At 32.6% G+C, this 22,848-nt stretch overlaps 1 protein-coding gene across 1 annotated transcript in view; it reads right to left on the reverse strand.

The window, feature by feature from the left end:
• Positions 1 to 22,848, reverse strand: part of Cfh (complement factor H) — an 85,386-nt gene that overhangs the window by 46,030 nt on the left and 16,508 nt on the right. The window contains exons 2-9 of the mRNA XM_071600201.1: positions 20,975 to 21,160; positions 20,379 to 20,484; positions 17,786 to 17,862; positions 16,210 to 16,401; positions 13,306 to 13,476; positions 8,963 to 9,136; positions 2,878 to 3,072; positions 2,288 to 2,461 (exon numbers count right to left, since the gene is read on the reverse strand). Of these exons, the coding sequence (XP_071456302.1) occupies positions 2,288 to 2,461; positions 2,878 to 3,072; positions 8,963 to 9,136; positions 13,306 to 13,476; positions 16,210 to 16,401; positions 17,786 to 17,862; positions 20,379 to 20,484; positions 20,975 to 21,160 (1,275 nt within the window). The remainder of the gene's footprint in view (positions 1 to 2,287; positions 2,462 to 2,877; positions 3,073 to 8,962; positions 9,137 to 13,305; positions 13,477 to 16,209; positions 16,402 to 17,785; positions 17,863 to 20,378; positions 20,485 to 20,974; positions 21,161 to 22,848) is intronic.

The raw sequence follows: 22,848 nt of genomic DNA on the forward strand, positions 1-22,848 counted from the left end.
GGTAGACTCAGTGGATAAAGAACCAGAGAACTTTCTCATAATATTAAAACTATCTCAAACTTCATTATGTTTATGCTTATATAATTTATCAAAGTCTTTCACCTTCACACTAAATGCATGTGAATTTCTTTGTGTATACTTCATACCTAAATAAAGTTTGTCTTTTTAAAAAGTGAACCCTTAGAAATTGAAAAATGAGAAGGTGACTGGCAAGGGAGGAAGAAGGACCAGAGGAGGTAGTGGGGAATGAAACTGATTAAACTATCATGTGCAGGTATGAATATGTCACAACAAAGCCCATTAGTCTATTTATAAATACATGCTAATATAATTTTTAAAATCAGCCCTTACAAATTAAATATGCAGTTTTAAAAACATTTTTAAATATAATTTAGTTATTGAAAGAAAAAAGTCAAAGCAATCTGTCTACATAGAACATAAAAAGTGAAAATATATAGAAATAAAAGTTATATGTTCAAAGCAGATTAACCCAAATAACAAACACTTCAGATAGAAAAAATATAGAAAAATAAGAATTAAGCAAAAACTGGTTCTGAATAGAAAGTTAAAAACCATCAAATAAAAGCTCAATACAAATTTTAAGGAAATTAATAAAATAAACCTTGTAAAATTTAAAATTTCCAAAGATAAAAGAACATTCTTAGAGCTTAAACAAGTAATGGATAATCCTGTTACCTACAAAGAATAAAGTCAGAAAAACTCAAAGCCTCTCATTAGCAAAAATGTGTTTCAAAAGACCTAGATATGAAATACAGAATATATATGTAGAAATATATACATAGAAATATACGTCATTTCTAAAAGGGAAAGGTCAATATCATTAAGCTGTGAATTATTTGTAAATTATTCTGCAGACCCAAGAGAACTGCAAACAAAATCTAAACAGGGTAATTAAAAGTATGTGGTAAGCTAAATTTAAAAGTTTAGAGAAGATCAAAGTGTCACCTCCCAAAGAAACTGATACAAAGAAGATTGGGGTGAAAAGTCATGATTAGATAGCGATACTTATTATGAATCTATAGTGATTAAGGTAGAAGATTACTAAAACACTATTTGCTAATGTTGCAAAATAAAATGCACAGTATTGTCAGTATCCATTTTTATGATATATGAAAATGTACAATATTGGATTACTGGGGAAATATTGAATTTTCCCATACTGTTTTTAAAAGGAAATAATGTCATTATCATGCATAAAAATCACCTGCAAATGAATTAATAATATGAAAACAAGATATAAGTTTTAGAATAAAAAGTATGTCTACATTCTGAAGTATTACTATTAAAAACCCAAAAACATAAGCAATAAAATACAGTTAATTTTGTAGTGAAAGGAGCAATATTATTCATAGTAAACATAAAAGAAAAAATAAAAGCCACATAAATTAAGAACACATATGTAATACATATAATTGAAAAAAAATGATATTTAGAATTACTAAGAATCCAACATCAAAGCTTCCAAAAAGATAATCTAAAAAAAACCATCAAGCCGCATCTTACAGATTACATGAACTGCCCATTAGCCCATAACAATGTATGCTAAATCCAATTATTAATAAAAGAAGCACATATCAACACTTCAGTGTCTTACCACTTTATTGCCATTTATCTAGTAAATATTAAAATACAACAACACTTAGTCATTATCAAGAACGTAGAGCAAGAATTTAGCATTGACCAGAATGTATATTAGTACAAGCACTACAGAAAACCTAAAACAAAATACCCATTTCTGTAACATGTCCCAGAAATACTCAGAGACAAAGGGCAATACTGCAAAAATACCCCATCACTTCTTGACTGACATCTTTTACTCTCATTGTATTCATTTTTTATCTATAACATAATTTTTTAATAATTTTGAGTCAAATGATTAATTTCAAAGTATATGCATATGACTTAATTAAACCAAAAATATTGTATTCAAATTCTTTTTTAAATATATTTTCTAGTTGTATATGGACACAATACCTTTATTTATTATTCTTTATATGGTGCTTAGGATCGAACCCAGCGCTTCACACATGCAAGGCAGGTGCTCCACTACTGAGCTACAGCCCCAGCCCCTGTATTCAAATTCTTTACTATATTCTTGAATACTGTTTACTAAGGTGAACTTATTTTGCCACATACTTATCAATAAATTTTGATTTCCACTTTTACATGAAACATGGAAACAAATTTTTATAAATATTTTGCCCCAGTTTAATGTAGATGGGCCTTTAAAAAATCACGAGTATAGATATCAGAGCATTTTACTTACTAATCCGAATGCATTTGAGAGGAGGGGACCAGCCATTCTCTGTACATGTAACTGTGTTTTGACCATTTGAAAGACTATAGCCAGGATAACAATCAACTTTAACAGACTCATGCAGTAAATGTCTTGTTTCACGTGAGTAATATCCATATTCCACATAATTGAAAATGCATTGTCCTAAGGAGCATAAAGTGATAAAAAGTGAAAACATTAATTTGAACAAAATATTGGATTAAAAATTACCTTTATAATATTTAGAAAATGCATAAGCATCCGAAAAATGTGCGATTAAGAAAAACCCAAAACTACTATACCAAATGTTTGTTAAAAAATAAAAATCAATAACATTGAATTCATCTTTAATTTTGTAGCTAAAACATGTATAAATGACACAGGTTTTCTCGTAACTTTGGTTTTCATGTGATTTTTTTTGAAGAGCTTCTTATAAAAGACAAAAACTAATTGGGTCTTTTTGCACACACAATTCTTCCCTTGGCCCTAATTTGTCATGCAAGACTTAACTGTAAATACTTATGTGCTTCTTTCTTTCCTCTTTGAAAGATACATGTATCATTGTAAAGACATTTACTTACTGATGCATGGTACTTCTGGCAGCCACCCTTCTTTTGTGCAATAAATGTAACCCCAGTATGATTTTGAAGGAGACACAAAATTGTTATCACATTCATAGGTATATCGTTGTCCTATAGGTACTGGAAAGTATGGTCTATATCTTTCTTCATAGTATAGACGTCCATGTTTTATCTCTGGAAAATCACAAGGTTTCACTTGTGATAAAAAAATAAGATGAATAATATTTTATTTTATTGAGCAACATATCAGAAATAAACCATTTAAGTAATGAATTATGTCTTATTATTAACATAATTACAAGGTTTTCAAGAAAAGATAAGTCACAGAAATCAGATGATTATGCTCTGTGAGGTCTTTGTTAGTGAAGTCAAATGATATCTTTTCAGTCACCAGAGAAATCAACTAGAAAAATTTGTTAGTATCAAAATAGATAAGGTTATAATAAACAATAGTTTTATTCTAGTTTCAGTTGGGAAATGAGATATTTTTAATGTGCTAAAATGTTTTTCAATGAGGTATAATATGATTATATTTTATTGACTTATTCTTATATATTAAGTAATTTAACACAAATTTAAGTGCTGTTATTTATTTTGTCAGGTTTATTTTTATTTTCTTGAAAAAGTACTCTTTCATGAGATTGTTTAGAGAAAACCTAGTCCTTTTACTATACAAATACTATTAATTTTTTCCATGTAATATGATTCTATTTCAAGAAATCTTGCATGATATGTTATAAAGAATCCCCTCATCGCCTTCATGTATACACACATACAATAAATATACTACAACTTCAATTAATTTTTCCACTTTCCTTTATGTTTGATTGCAGACCATTTTCAAAAAGTTTCTACTCTTAAAAATGGTAATTCGCATTATACACTTTGAATTTTTGCTCATCTTTTGTATTAGAACATCATAAATATTGGGTTCATTTTGACACAATCAAATATGCAAGAAATTTTATTTCAAGCCCCATCCAACCTTTTCCTCCCTTCTTCTCCCTCATGTTCCCTCCTCTTCTCTACTAAAATTTCATTCTATTACACATGCAAAAGGGAAATTTCCTTTGGGATGTTTATATATGAATATGACATGATTTGGTTAAATTCATGCCATTTATCTTCCTCTTTCTCTTCCTTCTTCCCTCTCATTCTCCAATAGCTACTACCACTGATCTTCCCTATATCTTTATGATATCTGATCCCCACTCCCACTGCCTTCTTTCCCTAAATTTACTAAAACTTCCTCATATGAGAGAAAACTTTCAACCTTTGAGTTTCTAAGTCTGGTTTATTTCATTTAGCATGATTTTTCTTCATTTCCATACATTCATCAGCAAATGTCATTATTTCACTGTTATGGCTGAGTTAACTCTTTTGTATGTATGTACCACATTTTACTAATACATTTCTAATCCTTATTGATGGGCTTCTGGGTAGAATCCATAATTTGGGAATTATGCTGCTGTAAATACTGAAGTGGCTGAATCACAATAGGATGCTGATTTTTAGGCCTTTTGGAAAAACATTGAGAGTGGGATAGCTGGGTCATATGGCAGTTTAAATCCTAGTTTTTGTTTTGTTTTTGAGGAATCTCCCCATGGTTTCCAGAGTGATTGATCTAATTTGCAGTCCAATCAATAATGCAGAAGTGCACCTTTTGCTCAAAATCCTTACCAGCATTTATTGTTATTCATGATATTAATAATTATTGATTCCTTTCAAGTGTACTTTCTTGGTCTACAGTCCATATCTCTTGGTGTAGTTTTGATTTGCATTTCCCTAATTGCTAGAGATGCTGAACATTTTTCCATATATTTGTTGACCATTTGTGTTTCTTTTTTGTTATTCATTTTTATTAGTTGTTATACATGACAGCAGAAAGCTTTTTGATTCATTGTACATAAACGGAGCAGAATTTTTCACTTCTCTGATTGTACATGACGTAGAGTCACACCATTCATATATGTATCTATCTTTTCTACCCCCATATCCCCTCCCCCCTTCCCTTTGCCCATTCCAAAGTTCCTCCACTCACCCCATCCACCACCCCATTATGGATTAGCATGCACTTATCAGAGAACACATTCAGCACCTGTTTTGGGGGATTGGCTTATTTCGCTTAGCATGATGGGTTTCTTCTTTTAAGAAGTTTCTGTTTAGTTCTTTTGGCCATTTATCGATTGGCCTATTTCTATTTGTTTGCTTGTTTGAGTTTGTTTGCTTTTGGATTTGAGGTTTTTTTTTAGTTCTTTATATATTCTGGATATTATTCCCTTGTCAGAGGAGTAACTGACAAATATTTTCTCCCATTCCAGAGGCTCTCTCTTCAACTCTCTTCATCATTTTCTTTGCTGGACAGGATCTTTTTTTTTTAATTTAATGGCATCCCACTTACTGATTCTTAGCTTTATTTTGTGAGCTTTAGGTGTCTCATTCAGAAAGTCAGTGCCTGCACCGATATGATGGAATGTTGATCCTATGTTTTCTTCTAATTTTGGCTCTGACCTTCTACTGATTTTGTAATTAAGATCTTGAAGTGTAACATAAGCTTATTTATTTGGTCTCTCTCTATATTTTTAATGTAGATACTCAATGAAATAAATTTTACTCTTAGTACTGCTTTCATACTATCTCAGAGATTTAATATATCTTTGGTTTCATTTGTTTCTAAATATTTTTTATTTCTTCCCTCAATTATTCTTTGATCCATACTTCTTAAAAGGATATTGTTTAAACTCCACGTTTATGTGATTTCTGCTATTTTTCTTGCTTTTGATTTCTAGTTTCATTTTAGTATGTTCTAATAGGATGCATGGGATTATATCAATTTTCTTTGTGTATTTGCTTAGACGTACATTTTGACATGGAACACGGTCTGTTTTGGAGAAGGTTCCATGAACTGCTGGGAAAAAGAATAAATTGAGTTTGAATACATACAGTTTGGATATATCATTATTTATTTTATGTTTTGATGACCTGTCTATTAGTGATAAGGATGTATTGAAATCTTCCAGTATTACTGTATTGGGATATATCTGGGATTTAATGTCAGGAAGTATTTTTTTATTATTTTTTAGTTCTTAATAGAACTTTATTTTATTTATTTATATGAGGTGTTGAGAATCGAATCCAGTACCTAACACATGCCAGGCAAGTGCACTACTGCTGAGCCACAGACACAGCCCCTTAAGAAGTATTTTTTAATGTAATATGTTGACATTTGGGGCATATATATTAACTATTATTATTTCTTCTTGTTAGGTTGTTTCCTTTACTAGGATATAATGGCTCTCTTTTTCTCTTCGGATTAATTCTTGCTTGAAATCTGCTTTGTCAGATATGAAGAATGGCTACTCCAGCTTGTTTTCAGAGTTCATTTGCATGAAGAAAATTCTTTTCAATCCTTCTGCCTTCAGTCTGCAAGTGCCTTTACCTATGAAATGAATCTCTTGCAAACAGAATTTGGTTGGATCTTATTTTTCGATCCATTCTGCTAGTCTATGTCTTTAAATGAGTGAGTTAAGGCTATTTATTTTCAGTGTTATTATGGATATATTATTTGGATTTTGGATTATATATTTTGAATTCTTGCTCAATCTAAAGGTCTTTTTTTTTAAAACAAAGGTGAGAAAATGATTTCTTCTAAGTACACTTTATTGGTCTACAGTCCATATCTCTTATCATTGACAAATACTTCCTCAACTTTATGAAGCTTCCAGTGTTATAATTAAAGTGCTTTTTAGCATTAAGTCTTGTTTCTTTTAGGTAACATTCACTTTTTCCCCTATAATTTTTTTTTTAAGATTTTGATATTTTATATTAACCCGTGGGTTTTAGAAATTACATCATGATCTGTCCAAACCTGTATTATTCAACAAGAACTGTGCCTTGGACATGCTTAAGTCTTTTGAGTTGCAAGAAGTGAGATTTTAAGATTAATCAATTAAATTTCCCATTTGTCGATAAGAGATTTGAAACCTGGTGGTTGCAGAACAAATGTGTTTATTCACCTCCTTATCCTGTCTCATGGAACATCAATAAAATAAATTAGTTCACTCTGATGTCTTTTCAAAATGCACAAAAAGCAGAGAATTGACAAGTATAATTATTATGATAGGCCAGAGGCACTTGTCTATATTCTTCACACTCATGTGTGCACATCTAAACCTCATTAAAAGGGTGTACCTTGAAGCAAATATAATATTCCACTAAGGACTGATCAGCAGAGATGGGTGGTTCTCACAACAGCCTCATTCTACTACTTAGAAAATCCACCTGCTTATACTTTCACTAAATGTAGCTCATAGTCTCATTACCAGCTATAGTTGTTCCATCCTAGTGTTGAGTCAAACTGATCTTAAAATTGAATAAATATTCACTAATTTTCATAACTGTTGCTAATCCATCTGTCCTAGGGATGCTTATTTCTTTGACTCAAGCCCAGGATTTTAGAGTTACCATTGAAGAAGTTTATCCTATTTGATTCAATTTGACATGTACAATTTTCTTTGAATGATATGTCCTAGTGTAGATTCACTAACATCATCCTTTGTGTCATTCAAGTTGTGAATTTATACTACATTTTCCCTGAGCCATTGAATAATTTGATGTCACCAATGAGTAATGGAGTTGTCCTGAGAAGAAAGTCCTCTTGCTTGATTATCAGATAAGATTATTTAATGAAATTGCAAAGAGATAAACCATCTAACTGGTCAATTTCATTGTCTTATCCATAAGAACCTGTGAAAGTCAGGTTCAGATATATTTGAACAAATCCATATTGTCGAAGTCAACTATAAAATCACTAAACATTGACCTTATAGTTCTTATACACTTTGAAATTTGTTTCACAGTTATAAAAGCTTTCTCTGTTAGTGACTGAAATTTTGCCTAGAACTAACATTGAACTCATTGACCAATCATTCGTATCATCACATTTTTGTTTAAGTGTGATACACCTTTAAAATGTACTGCTAGATAGAAAAAAAAGGAATATGACTATGGAGACAAACTAAAACTTGAAGAGGGCCAAGAAAGCATTCCATAAATAAAATAGTCTTGACCTGAGTGGAATTTTGCCACATGTAAGATTTGTAGGAAACTACATAAGTCCTTTAGCACTCCTCCCTCACAATAGGGGAGCTTTATTTTTCTTCTTTTGGGGGCATGTTGGACTTAGTGTCTCATTTCTGAAGAACAGATGTGGTGGTAGCAAGAGTATGTGAGTAGATCCTAAGTGGTATTCAGGCCTCCACTCACTCAGATCAGTAGCTCTGGAGAAAGTTAGCTGTCATTCAGGTAACCTAAGGAGAGGCCCATGTGGTCAGGAGCTGAGGCCTCCTGCCAAAATCTATGTGAGTGAACCGTGTGGGAAACAGATCCTGCAGAACAGTCTATTACACTGATGTACTGACTGCACCACAAGAAGAAACTGACTCAGAACTACTGACTCATTTCCAAATTCTTGACCCGCAGTCACAATGAGACAACAAATATTTGGTATTAAACAAATATGTTTGGGGGGGAATTTTTTTAATTTTATTTTTTAGTTGTAGTTGGACTCAATACCTTGATTTTATTTACTTATTTTCATGTGGTGCTGAGGATCGGACCCAGGGCCTTGCACATACTAGGCGAGCTCTCTACCACTGAGCCACAACCCTAGCCCAGTAAATTTGTTTTAATGAAACAAATAACTAACATATTATCTGTTAGAAGGTAGTATTTTTACCCAATGTTTTATTCACATACTGGAAGAATTTTATTAATTAGAGAAATATATATATATATATATATATATATATATATATATATATATACATACACATATACATACACACATTTTTTTGAATTGCAAGAAACTGTTTTTAATTTACTAAGATGTGATATTCATACTAAGAGATGTAAAGAATGCTTTTAAAGGCTCTATGTACATATTATGTACATAAACATAGACAACTATTTGGTCTTGTCACTGTGTGTGTGTGTGTGTGTGTGTGTGTGTGTGTGTGTGTGAGTGTGTTTAGTAGAAATATCAATTCAGAATTACAAAGTAGCTCAAGATATAAATGGAACTTACAGCTACATCTTGGAGGAGGTATCCAGCCACTACTTGTACATTTTGCAGTATTTCCCCTGGTTGCAGGATAAAAACCACTTTTACATTCATATCTGATTTCATCTCCAGTTCTGTGCTTAATCCTTTGAGGTGAGTAAACACCATTTGGAATATAAGGAGGATTACATGTTACTTCTGGGGAAAAAAAAATAGGATGTGTGAATAGTGTGGAAATCAGTACTCATTAAAATTAAGTATAAGAAAGTAAGACTATAGGTAATATTTATTTGTCCCTAGAGGAGCACAAAATGACATTAAAATAAACATATCCTCACATATCACTATATATATATATCCTCATATATCACTCCTGTTTAACTTACTGTGGTTTTTACCAATATATTTGTGATATCATGAAGTATGTGATAGCTTTGTCTAAAGCTATCACATACTTCATGATACTCCATGTCTGGCAATGACTTCATCATGATCGTGTATAAATATTTCAAATATTTCTTCCACTTTCTTCTATTTCTTTGGACACTGTTGCTCTCATAAGGATTGTTTACAAAAATATACATAGACTCTTCTTTCCACACAACTGGTAGGAAATCACATCCATTCTTTGAATTAAATGTGGCCATATGACTTAGATAGGTCAATGTAATGAAAATAAAACAGAAGGGAGTTTTAAAAGACATTGTGTGAATTTTCATGTTCTCATTCCCACCTCTGCATTAACTGAAGAAGAACATTGGAAAGATGATGCCTGTCTCACCTGATTCTTAGAACTAGTTTACCATATTTCACTGCATCACCATTGCCACTGTTACAGGATTCTTCCACAGAGAGACCAGGAACCGGGGCATTCAGCAGGAAGCAGAGCATATTAGTGTTGGCACTGGTCCTATTCAAAGGCTGAGGTCCCAAAGCAGGAGATGTTGCCTTATATATCTCTTGTTAGTTCCTCTTTATTTGCTAGCTCTTTGTCTCCCATATAAGGTAATATACATTATATACATTCTAATTGGGCATTATATTTTATACTATAGATTTGCAACAATATTACAACAGAGTTGTGGAACGTGCATGGTGATTTTGTTGGTGTCATGTTACCTTTCCTTTGTTCTGAGAAAGTCCCTACCATACCACTGCATTAACATATGTTCATGAATATTCCGTGTGTTCTAATCTTGCACCAAGACAATTTAGTAATGAAAATTTTCAAGTATTATCTGCACAATTTAAAAAACAATGTTTCATATGTGAAACATTTAGTAGCATTTCACTTTTTGGCAAAAAAAAAAAAAGGCATAAAGTCTGCAATGATTTTTCAGTAAAATACTGTGCAGAGACCCTTCTGAACTGTATTAGAAGTGAGCACAAACCAGAAACAAAGTGTAGTTTGTTAAGACATTGATATACTGCAATCTATTTTTTGGAAAACCTTTTTTGTAAGGGGTCTCATTTGCAACTACTTAGGTGTGGCAATATAATATAAAAGTAACCATACCCAATTTGTAAATAAATGGATGTTGTTGTGTTGCAATACAGCTTTCTTTTCAAAAGGGAAGCAAACTTTATTTGACCTGTGAGCAAGTTTGTCTTCCTTTGATCTAGTCTCTTCTCACATATAAAGCTCTTTCTTGTTCCTTGCATCAATTCTGCTATATCCCAATAATGGATCAATTTACAATATTCTTTTTCTTATAAAGTGCTATACATTTTAAGTATAGTAGAAAAGTTATATAAATGTCTGTATTGATGCCATATTGTAATTTGGCCTAAAAACATGTGGTGGATATTCATCATTACTTATAATCCTTTATATGCTCATAATTCATCTCTTATTTCATTAAAATAATCCTTTATATGCTCATAATTTACCTCTTATTTCATTTTCCAATATAAGTTACTAATTATTAATACACTCTCTTCAAGCCACCTAACCCAATTGCTCTTTTATCAACAAATAATAAGTCTTTGAACTTTAGTTTACATTTCTTTACTTATGTTTTACTTCATGGTATAACTAAATTTAATACCAATTTTTTTTTTAATCCAAAAGTTACAAGTTACAAAAAACAGAAGTTTAAGAGAATGATTAAAGTGTATCGGATAATTTTGTTAAAACATTCGAGAATGGAAACACTTCTGAAGATTAATCTCAAACTGTAGACATGAATTCATTGATGAAACTTAATTCTTGCCTTTTTAAATCTTTCTTAAAATAAACAATTTAAAAATTTCCTTACTATCTATTGCTATCTAAAATAATAATATTCAAGACTATCCAAATGTATGTGGTCCCTTTTTCTCACTACCAGATACATTTGAAGTAAGAATAATAATGCATGATTAGCACCATATGTTGTAAATCAATTTTTAAAAGTTTATGAGGAAAAAAGATGAAATTGGATCAAAAGTGACTTTTAATCAATTCATTTTGGCATGTTTAATTATTCCTGTAAATGACTTATTGTAGACTGTCCTCTATTGGACAGAGAGAACCAAAGTTTTGACAACTCTGTCAAAACCCTTGGCATCTATATGCTGTGGAAGAGATGGAAAGCAATTCAATTATTTTCTCCTCAACCATTTTAAATTTTGCTTTATTACTCAATTTCTGAGCTTTGAGTTACACAATTTTAGAGAAATTAAGATTTCTGGGTCAGGAGTTCATCATATGTCAACAGGTCAATTCTTGCATTGTGCCAGGAAAACAAAGAGAAGTATTTGTAATATATTAGCTGAGGTACAGAAGGTAGAGTCCTTTTATTAACAAGAAACTCTTCTACATCTAGTCAATGTAAAGTATATTTAAATAAAATGAAACACATTTTGAAACAATGTACATGCTTATCCAATTTGGGGTAAATCTCTCTTTATTGTTATCAAAGTTTAATAAAATAACTTGTGATCAGCCAAACCCCATTTAATGTGGATTTAACATGGATTATTATTGTCTTATATTCATTAATTATTTTCTAAAATATTTTGTTAATGATGCCTAAAAATAGAGATCACTCTATTGTGAAGAAAGAAACATTTTCCATGGAACTGTTTGTAGACTGAAGCAAAATAAAATGTTTAATTATAAAATCAATTCAAAATTAACTGTACTTTTATAAAATATAACTAAAACAAGATTTAAGCATGTAATTACATACCACAGATGTAAAATTCCGAGGGTTCCTAGGAGTTAACTCTCCTTACTTCCCAGTATGGTAAAGTCTGTGAAAATCACTGGACCTATCAATGGTCCTTGTTTCCCTCACTGCAACAGTTCTCATCAAAAAGCTACCTCACTTCTTTTCAGAAATGCCTGCAAATATCTGAGGACAGGAATTACTACAATATAGCTATGTCTTCTTGCTATTCTTTTTATGGTTATGATTTCTTAAACTCTTCAATTATCTATATTCTCTCTTCTAGGTCATGATCGTTGGAAGACATCCCTTTAAAAGGAGGTAGGCAAAAAAGAACACAATCTTCAGATATACTTCTTGTGGGGAAAAGCACTCTGCCTTTCTGCATGACATCCTTCCATGAAGAAGCTGAGAGTTAGGATTTCTTTTTCAGCACCATCATCACTGTTGTTCCAAATTAAACCCATTGCTCATGAAAATCTCCACTTTCTGGATCCCTTTAATTCCATTGTCAATAGAGATTTACCTCATCTGATGTTAACATAATTTACTCTTTAGAGCCAAATTCTAGGCTTTAGAAGAGCAATTTATGTATTTGAGAATTGCAGATTATTGAAATTGGAAAGCCTATGACAGTCCTGGCTCTGCTCCTGAAATGTTTTATCACCAGGGACTAACTACTTAATAGTGTATTTAAGCCTCTGGTCCTATTTATTTTTATCTTGAGAGAATATCATACAAAGTACTATCAAAAGGACTTTGCACACTTAATACTTACAAATTTAATACTCTGTTTTTGAGAAAAATAGATTGCTTACATAAAATGATTATATTTATTAAAATAATTGTTGGGGTTGTAGCTCATTGAATGGTAGAATCCTTGCCTAGCAGACAAAAGGTCCTGGGCCCAATCTCACTTATCACAAAAAATAAATAATAAATAAATAAATAAGTGATAAAATTCTTTTGGAATTGGATACCAAGAATTGAACTCAAGGGCACTTGATCACTGAGCCACATCTCCATCCCCCTTTTCTATTTTATTTAGAGACAGGGTCTCACTGAGTTGCTTAGCACCTTACTGTTGCTGAGGCTGGCTTTGAACTGGTGATATGCTGCCTCAGCCTCCTGAGCTCTGGGATTACAGATGTGCACCACCATGTCCAGTCTGATAAAATTCTTAACAAAAGAGACAGAAAATAAAAATAACCTTACCTTCACATGAGGGAGTTGGACTCCATCCTGAACTAGTGCATATAGCACTGCCTTTTTCACTGTATTCAAAACCTTGATTACATTTATATTGAAATCTTTCATTCTCCTTATAAATTTTCTTCGGAGATATAGAATATCCATTTCTAATTTCTGGCGATGTGCAGGAAATTGCTAAATACAAGGGATTAAATTCTAAAATGTTATTACGATCTAAAAGACTATAACCAAGTTGTGTTCACATAAAAATAGAAATTTTGTTTCCATTAGGTAAATCAGCCAACCAAACAAAAGTTCTCTTTTGGCTTGACTGTCTGATTTATCTGTTATTCTTAACATCAGTTGTTATCATCTGTTGCTCTTCATTTTTGCCAGAAGCTAAAATTCTGAGTAAAATTCTGTTTCAACTTTAGTTTAAGGGTAAATTAGTCCTTTGGCAGTAATTGATAGTAATATTCACCAAATGTACATGTGATATTGAATATAGATTTACTGTGATAAGTATTTTCTCCAAGTGACCTGTAAAAATAAAACATTTTCTCATTATTGATTAGAGTACTTATTCAACAGAATCTTTTTCAAGGAAATTTATTCAACTCATTTTTCATTACATCTTTGAAAAGTAACTGAGTTCTGCTTTTGTGTCTTCACCGTCTATACAGGTTTTCTGTCAAAAACAAAATCACAATAAAACAAACACACAAATAATAACAACAGAAAACTGCCCATCATCTTTGATACCACTTCTCTCAAACACTTTTCTCTGAGATAGTGACAATGATAACTGTTTTCCCAAATCCTCTTCTTCCATCTTCCTAATCTGTTTTTCTTGCGTTTAACTATGAAAACTTCCAAATGGTCACTTTATTCCTCCGCTTGAAATCCTTCACCAGTTCCAAAATCAGTCTACATTAAAGCTAAGTTCTTAAGAATGGTGCATTAGCTTCTCAGTACCTTGTACTGGCTTATCTTCAGTTCATCACTGATTTATCACCTGACTGCATCCTATGCAAGGCCCCTGTGGACAGTGAACAAGGAACAATAGGACTTCACACTTATTGAAGCCTCACTGCCTTTCTATGTTCCTCTTCTGACCTTCCTGGGACTGGCATGCTTTTGCCTTCTTCATGGTCACCTAAAAACAGCCCTCTCTTCCTGTAAGACTTTCCTTAAGCATCTGCAATTCCAGGAAGGTTCTGCTAGTCATGACATCTAGCTGTGATCATAGAAATCCCATATATGAACCTCTAAAGTATTTAACTTAACATTATTATCACAGAGAACTATTTCTGTTAGAATACTTAAGAATTTATTTATTTATTTACTTACTTACTGTAAGGTAGACTAGATAAAAAATGTGAATAAATCAGAGATTTTAGATAACAAATAAACATGGCAGAAACTTCTTCCCAAAAAAATAGGTTAAATGAAGTATGGTACTATTAAACTAATTGGCCATAATGTTTAACTTAAAAGCCAAAATCATTGATGAATCAAGATATACAAATCAGCTATATCGTGACAAAATAAATAGAAGAAATCATGTAAAATTGACTTAGAAATTTTTCTAAAAGAAAATCATTTATTTGGTGGATTCAACTTTGTTCAGCAGTTTATACTTAACTTTCAGCACAAATATGAAAGAAGATCATTTCTTAGAAATAAGTTATCAAAGATGAGTTATTCAAACATATAATGCTATCATGATGCATCAGTGGAAACAAATAATAAATGTTTGGCATCCAGAATTAAGAATAGACTTTTCTGGAGATCAGCCCAGAAAGGGTGAGCATTCTCTTTCAACCTGTAAGAGCCAACTACAGCCAGGAGTGGTGTTACACGCTGTAATCCCAGCAGCATAGGCTGAGGCAGAATTTCCAGTTCAAAGCCAGCTTCAGGAACAGCAAGACACTAAGCAACTCAATGAGACCCTGTCTCTAAATAAATACAAAAAAGGGCGAGTGATATGGCTCAATGATTGAGTGCCCCTGAGTTCAATCCCTGGTACCCACCACCCTGAAAAAAGAGCCAACAACAATATGTTTATAGTTAGCGCATGGATTTGATGTCAGACAATAACCTAGGCTTAAATCTAGACTCCCTATGCTATGGTAATCTAGGCTGCATGATTTGATTTTTGTTGTGGTTTACATGTGAAGTAACACCCAAAAGCTCATGTGTGAGACAATGCAAGAAGATTTAGAGGTGAAATGATTGGGTTATGAGAACCTTAACCCTATCAGTGCATTAATCCTCTGATAGAAATTGACTGAGTGGTAACTGAAAGTAGGTAGGGTGTGGCTGGAAGAGGTGGGTCACTGAGGGTGTACCTTTGGGGTATGCATTTTGAATGTTGTGAGGAGAGTATCTCTCTCTCTCTCTCTCTCTCTCTCTCTCTCTTTCTCTCCCTCCCTCTCTCTCTCTCTCTCTCTCTCTCTCTCTCTCTCTCTCTCTCTCTCTTTCTCATTCCTGATCATCATGTCCTGAGCTACTTTCCATCACTTCATTATTTCCCCATCATGTCCCTTGAGCCCCAGGGAATGGAGCTGGCTATCCATGGACTGAGACCTCTGAACCTGAGAGACCTCAAATAAACTTTTCCTCCTCAAATTGGTCTTGTTAGTTTTTTTGATCAAGCAACCAAGAAGCTGACTAAAACAATTTTGCACCAAAATTTCTTCAATTATAGAGATGATACTAGTACATAAATCATAAAACTGTTTTGTAGGTAGAAAATAAAATAACTTATATAGAAAACTAAGATCAACTACAGGGATATTGTACATGCTTAATAAACATTCGCTTTTTAAGAATTATTTATATTCATTATTATGTACAATGTTTTCAAATATATATTTTCATAAGAAAAACTAAGAACAATCAAGCAAGCAGTTAAATACATCTTACCCATACATCTTGGTTTTTCATTACTCCAATGACCATCTTCTGAACAATATATTTCTTTCTGTCCTTCAAGTTTGAAGCCTGAATTACACTCAAACTGCACTGCTTGTCCAAAATAATATTCCTCATCTGGTTCTGTCGCACTACTGATAATTCTCCCGTTCTCTGGTTCTGTCACTGGCAAACACTTAACAACTGAAAAAAACAAAAAATAATTTTTTTCTAGTAGAATTTGAAAACTTTATAATGAAACTGTGTGTGTACATGTGTGTCTGTCTGTTTGTGTGTGTGTGTGTGTGTGTGTGTGTGTGTAAAATCATCAGAAAGATAAAATAGAGAAAATTACTTAGATATTTTTAGAAGCATTTGATACACCTGTTTGCAAAAGATAAAAACTAGGTAACATTAAAATTACTGTTTATCTCTGATTCTTTTCTGTGGAAGTGAACAAACAACTACTACATTGAATGGTAGTTTGCATTTTTATGGTAACAAGTAGCTCAAATTATTAAGAAATATAAGTTTAGAATGACTAAATTCAAAATTTCCATTTATGCCCTGAAATAATATAAACCAGCATTCTAAAAGATAAAAAGTAAACATAATATTTATTTCAATAGAAAAAATGTTCTTGAATTTCCTTCCTTTTCTACCTCAGTGTTCAAAATAACTTGAGTACTTATTTTGAATTTACTTAATATTTTCAAATTTCCAAGGTTATGGAAGTCAAACATTTTTACTGAAGAAGGACCCTAGATTCTTCTTATAGTGAAAATTCTACAGTGCTTCTCTCTCATCCCAAAGATACTGATTCATAGGCCTTTTTTCCGTAACCCAAACCTCAGTTTTAACAAGGATTCTAAGGGATTTTGATTTATTTGTTTATTTATTCTCTCTCTTTCTTATTTATCTATTTATTTATTTTTGAGGTAGTGGAAATAAAACCCAGGTCCTCATGCATGCTTAATAAACACACTACCACTGAGCTATAACCTCAACTCCGATATTTGATATATCGAAACACAAAATATGTAGTAATAAATTGACTTGTCAGGCGTGTTTGGTACACATCTATAATCCCAGTGACTTGGGAGGCTGAGGCAGGAGGATCACAAATTCAAAGCCAACCTCAGAAACTTAGTGAGGCCCTAAGCAATTTTGCAAGACCCTGTCTCTTAATAAAATCCAAAAAAGACTGGAAATGTGGCTCAGTGATTGAGCACTCCTGAGTTCATTCCCTGGTACCAAAAATAAATTTACACATAAAAATAAAACTGAATGACTAGATACATTGCTGCACTGGACAAGCAAGAATGCAGAAAGAACAACTTTCAGATTTTTCAAAAATTTCTTAAAACCACCTACCTGTAGGATAACAAACTAGATATCCACATTGGATATCCAGTTAAGTGGTTGGTATTCAGCAAGGGAAGTAACTGCACTGTATTATAAACCAAAAAAAAATAATTTAAATAAAAAATATTTAATTATAAACTTAAGGACGTTTTGATGTCAAACATTTTGAAAAAGCTTAAATAGTTTAGCTATCTTGACAGATTGTAAATGAATTTTATATTACCTTCACATATCGGAATATCATTTGTCCATCCTTCTGCATCACATTGACGGAAATTATTCTCACCTAACATTCTATACCTAAAAACAAAACAAAACAAAAAAACAGACTTGCAAGAGATTATGTATTTGCATGCAGTTTTTAGCTTAATCCTATTCTGAATGTCTCTCAAAAACTCCTTTTTATGGAAAATTAGCAACTAATACATTTCCTTCCTGCTTTTTCTCTTCCTTTGTTTTACCTTCCCTACTATCCTTTCTCCCTTCCTACCATCATTTGATCTTTCCTTCCTTCCTTCCTGTCTTAAATATTTTTCTCTCCCCCTCTCTGTTTTTCTTTGAAAGAACTGCAGACTCACTAAACAATTTTCATGGGCCATTGTTTTCTTCATTTGTAAATAAGGATTGTTCTGCTCATTATACAAGTAAAATAAATGTTCTTCCTCAAAAAAAGGAAAATGTTTTTATTTGTTACTAATTCTGTAAGGAAAGAAAACATTTTCATAAACCAAGTTTTAGTCACAGAGCCAAGCATTTATTCTATGTATCATGTAAAGGAAACAAAATAATTGACTACTAAGATAATCCTGTAACTTCTCTACTAGCTAGAATGTACCCTCTTAACAGAGAAAGCAGACCAGAGATCCATTTGTTTCCCAAAGATGTTTCAGATATTCTGCAACATTCTGCAAAAGCCTCCCATGGCCCAAATATTTGGAGGGAGGAGGGGAGGAAAAAGAGCAAAGTTGCCTATTTGACAGTGATTGGCAAAAAACAGTAGCTCACAATACTCAAACCCAGACAAGCAGAATAATAATAAAAAAAAAATTTTAAGTTTTTCAAAACTGCCTTCCTGTAGAATTATAAAACTAGATATCTGCATTGAATATCCAATTAAATGGTTAGTATTCACCAAGGGAAATAACTACAGACAAAAGATCAAAAAGGGTTAGTTGACTGACAGAAACTAAGGGGTTAAAAAAAATCTACTTCACTGGGCTGGGGCTGTAGCTCAGTGGCAAAGTGCTTGCCTTGCACATCTCTGAGGCACTGGGTTCAATCCTCAGCACCACATAAAAATAAACAAATAAAATAAAGGCATGCTGTCCACTTACAAATACAAAAAAAAAAAATTAAAAATCTATTTCACCATCTACAACTGGGTCAAAAGCTTTACATCTCCTTGAAAATAAATTTAAGAATTAAATTTATTTTAAATAAAAAAAAATTAAAATAACATAAATTACTTCTGTTTGCTGGATGATCTGAACACTTAATTTCACTGATAAATATCAGTGATTTCACTGACAAAATTCTGTTGGATACTAAGAGAAGAGCAGGAACTCTCACAGTGAGGCTATAGCAGAGTTACCCCTAGTTGACAGAGTGAGGTAAAGAGAGCCAGAATCAAAGGCAAGTCTGTAGTTAATTTCTTCAACAAGTTGTAAATATGAATTGTTACAATTGAGGAAATCAAGTAAAAGAAATTTATGGATTTTGATTCCTTTCCAAGTCATTGTTGGAACCTAAAAGGAAGACTTTTCCAGAAATAAAGTGATATTTCAGAGGTAAAGCAAATCGAAAAGTTCAGGCCCAGATTGGCTTAACCTACTTGGTTACATATGAAGACAACAGTAGTAATGATTGAGAGTTGGACTGAAAATGTATTTCAAAAACTTCCTCTGAAGAGACAAAACTATTAAGAACTGATACTTATTGGGCATTTGAAATATCCCAGGATCTCTTTTAAGAGCTTCAAGTATGAGTCTTATTTCTTTCTCTCACTAATCCCATGATGCACATGATATGTGTTCACTTTAAAAAGAGAGCAAAATACAAGTGAAGACCTATTTATACACACAGATACTGAGAGTTGAAGGTTTGAAATGTGGATTTAGTGTGAAGTCTGACCTTTAAACTATTACATTTTCTTGCTCCAAATCGAGAAATGTATAAGGGGAGAATAATGATTTGATTTATAATCTCTTGATACTTCTTGTTCAATATAAGATTACAGTGATCTGATCATGGCTTTCTAATGTACAAAATTTTCTGCAAAATAAGTTTTGTCCTAGAGAGGAATAATAGATAAGAGCAAATACTAAGGAGGTACTGTGATGAGAGCAGTCAGGAAACCTAATTGGTTGGTTAGAAGGCATAAAATCAATGATTCTGAAAGAGTAGTATTTTTGATATGAATGATAAGAATTTTTAAAACATGGAAATTTAAATAATAGCATTTATAAGTAAAACTTACAACCGAAGACTTGCTTCTTCTTAAATTTTATAAATTTATAATTTTATTGTATGTCCAATTATCCCCAACATAAATGACCCAAAATACCCTGCAAATAGTACAATGTAGAAAAGATGCCTTGGGTGAACACTTACTTACATGCAAACTGTTTTTCCATATACTTATAATAATACTATACAGAGTAATTACAGCTTGAATTTCTTAATGTTAAGAAGACAGTATGATATACACATATAATAATTTATATTGTACCATAATTTTCAAGTTATTTGTGTATATAAATTAGTACAGTTCCTCTTCAGTATTTGAGTTATAAACCTTTTTAATATTGACTACGTACCCCTCATCACATTTATAAACAACTTTTGCACCATATACAAATTCATTTCCTCCTTCAAGATGAAAAGAACCAAATGGAGTATCCCCAGGATGTCCACAGGGCTTCTCTAAAATAAAAATATATATATATATATATATATATGTATTAGTATGTTATACAGAGAACACATTTTATATAGGAGTTGGTGGACAAAGATATTTGGTATTTAATGAGAGGACAACATTGAATTTAAAGAAATTGAAAATAGCAAAGCTATTATTTTATAATTGAATGCATTTTTGAATTTTGTCAGATTACTGACCTCTTTTTAAAAATAATCATGTGTTGTTTTGTATTAAAATGATAAGAATGATATAATTAAACCAGTATTGTTAACATATCAAGTATTAAGCATTTTTTACAACTAAAAGATTTCATAAGTTTCACAAAAAAAGTGAAGTAGTCAGGGCTGGGGTTATGGCTCAGTGGTAGAATGCTTGCCTAGCATGCACGAGGCACTAGGTTCAATCCTCAGCACCACATAAATGTAAAATAAAGATATTGTGTCCACCTAAAACTTAAGAATAAATATTTTTTTTAAAAAGTGAAGTACTTACTCCGACATATCCTGGCTGGATTAAGAGCCACCCATTCTCCATTTCTGCATTCCTTTATGATGGTGCCAAGGGTTCTGTAGCCAGGGCGGCATCTGTAGGAAGCCTGAGTACCCTCTGAATAAGGCTGGTCAGTCCATGAACCAGACAGAATTTCTGTATCTTCTCTTGCAGGAGGTCCTTGACAATCTGCAAATAATAAAAGCAAACATATGGTATGTTGGGGTTAGCTTTGCTTTTAAAAATATCTATATGGTTACTGATCCATCCATTATAGGAATGTGTGTCATGGGTTGGTTGTGATGTGTCCCCAAAAGCTCACTTATAAGACAATGCAAGAAGGTTTACAAGAGAAATGAATGGGTTATGAGAGCTTTAACCCAATCAGTGAATTTATATGTTGATGGGGGGATGGGGATTAACTGAGTGGTAGATAAAGGTGAGTAGGGTGTGGCTGGAGGAGATGGGTCATTAGAGTGTATATATTTTGTACCTGGCCAGTGGAGTCTCTCTCTCTCTGCCTTCTGATCATCATATGAGCAGCTTCCCTCTGCCACACTCTTTCCCCCTGATGTTTCATCTCACCTCCAGCCCTGAGGAATGGAGCTGCCTATCTATTAACTGAGACTTCTGAAACTGTGAACTCTCAGATAAACTTTTCCTCCTCAACAATTGTTCTGGTCAGATCTTTTAATCATAGCAACAGAAAGCTGACTAGAACTGTGTGCATGTAAAACAGTGTGTGTGTGTGTGTGTGTGTGTGTAAAAGTAATTTGTGGGATTGAGAGGATTAAATGAATTAAATCCAAGTGAGAAAGCCCTATTTCATGCAAACATATGGTCTTTGGCTGTTTCTTACCTGGTTGTGACTGCCAGCTCTGGATATGGATTAATGATCAGAACTTCAATAAATAGAGGACTGGTAATGAAGAAAGGAAGAACCAGACGAACTTTGAGAGATAAAATTTTCTGAAACTTGTGTAGAATCAGAGTTCCTTGCAGAAGCTTTGGACTGAAATTTCCCATATTCTCAGACAAAGAGTCCCACCAGCAAAAATGGCCTGCTTTAAGTACACAGTATTTTTATTGAACATATTTGCTATATTTGAAAATCACTCAGGATCAGATTTTAGAACAGGAGACGAAGCATCAAAGAAGCAGGTAAATTTATCAGTCTTTTGGGATAGAGGAACAAGATTCTAACCATGTTCTCAATTGAAAACATATGAGTGTGCATGCACACACACACACACACACACACACAGTCCTCTCATTGCATCTTTTCATACCAGAAGTGGACTGACTCAAACTAAAGTGCAACCCAGGCCCAAATGAGTTTAATTAGATCAAAAGAAAGCAAACACTCTCTTTGTTGGGAGTAATTATGTAAACTTAAGTCATAACATTCCATCTCATGCAAAATGTGTGGACTCAAATGAAAATTAAAGCACACATGAAAGGACAAAAAGTATGTCCAGGAAGAGAAAATAAAGTTAGTAAATAGCAGACACTTAGCTCCTGAAGCTACAATGCTATCAATACCTTTAGAACAACTCTTTTAAGTATGTTAAAGAAACTATATAAAGAAGATGTAAAGGAGTAAAAATAAAAAGATAACCAAAACAAAATGACTCTAAAAATCATGTATTATTCTGTAAGTACAGAATAAATATGTGAAATAATGTCTCATGAGTCATATGGACACAGTGGGAAATATGTTAAACTTGAAGAAAGTCTCATGTAGAATTGCCACAAGTGAAATACAGAAAGACTAAAGTGCATAAACAAGAACAAATCAAACACAGTAAAAAAATGTGTCGTGCAGAATCCAGTGACACAACATATGAACAACTGGAGTTTCAAAGGAGGGAGAATTG

Source organism: Marmota flaviventris, chromosome 12, assembly GCF_047511675.1.
Source record: "Marmota flaviventris isolate mMarFla1 chromosome 12, mMarFla1.hap1, whole genome shotgun sequence".
Classification (NCBI taxonomy): domain Eukaryota; kingdom Metazoa; phylum Chordata; class Mammalia; order Rodentia; family Sciuridae; genus Marmota; species Marmota flaviventris.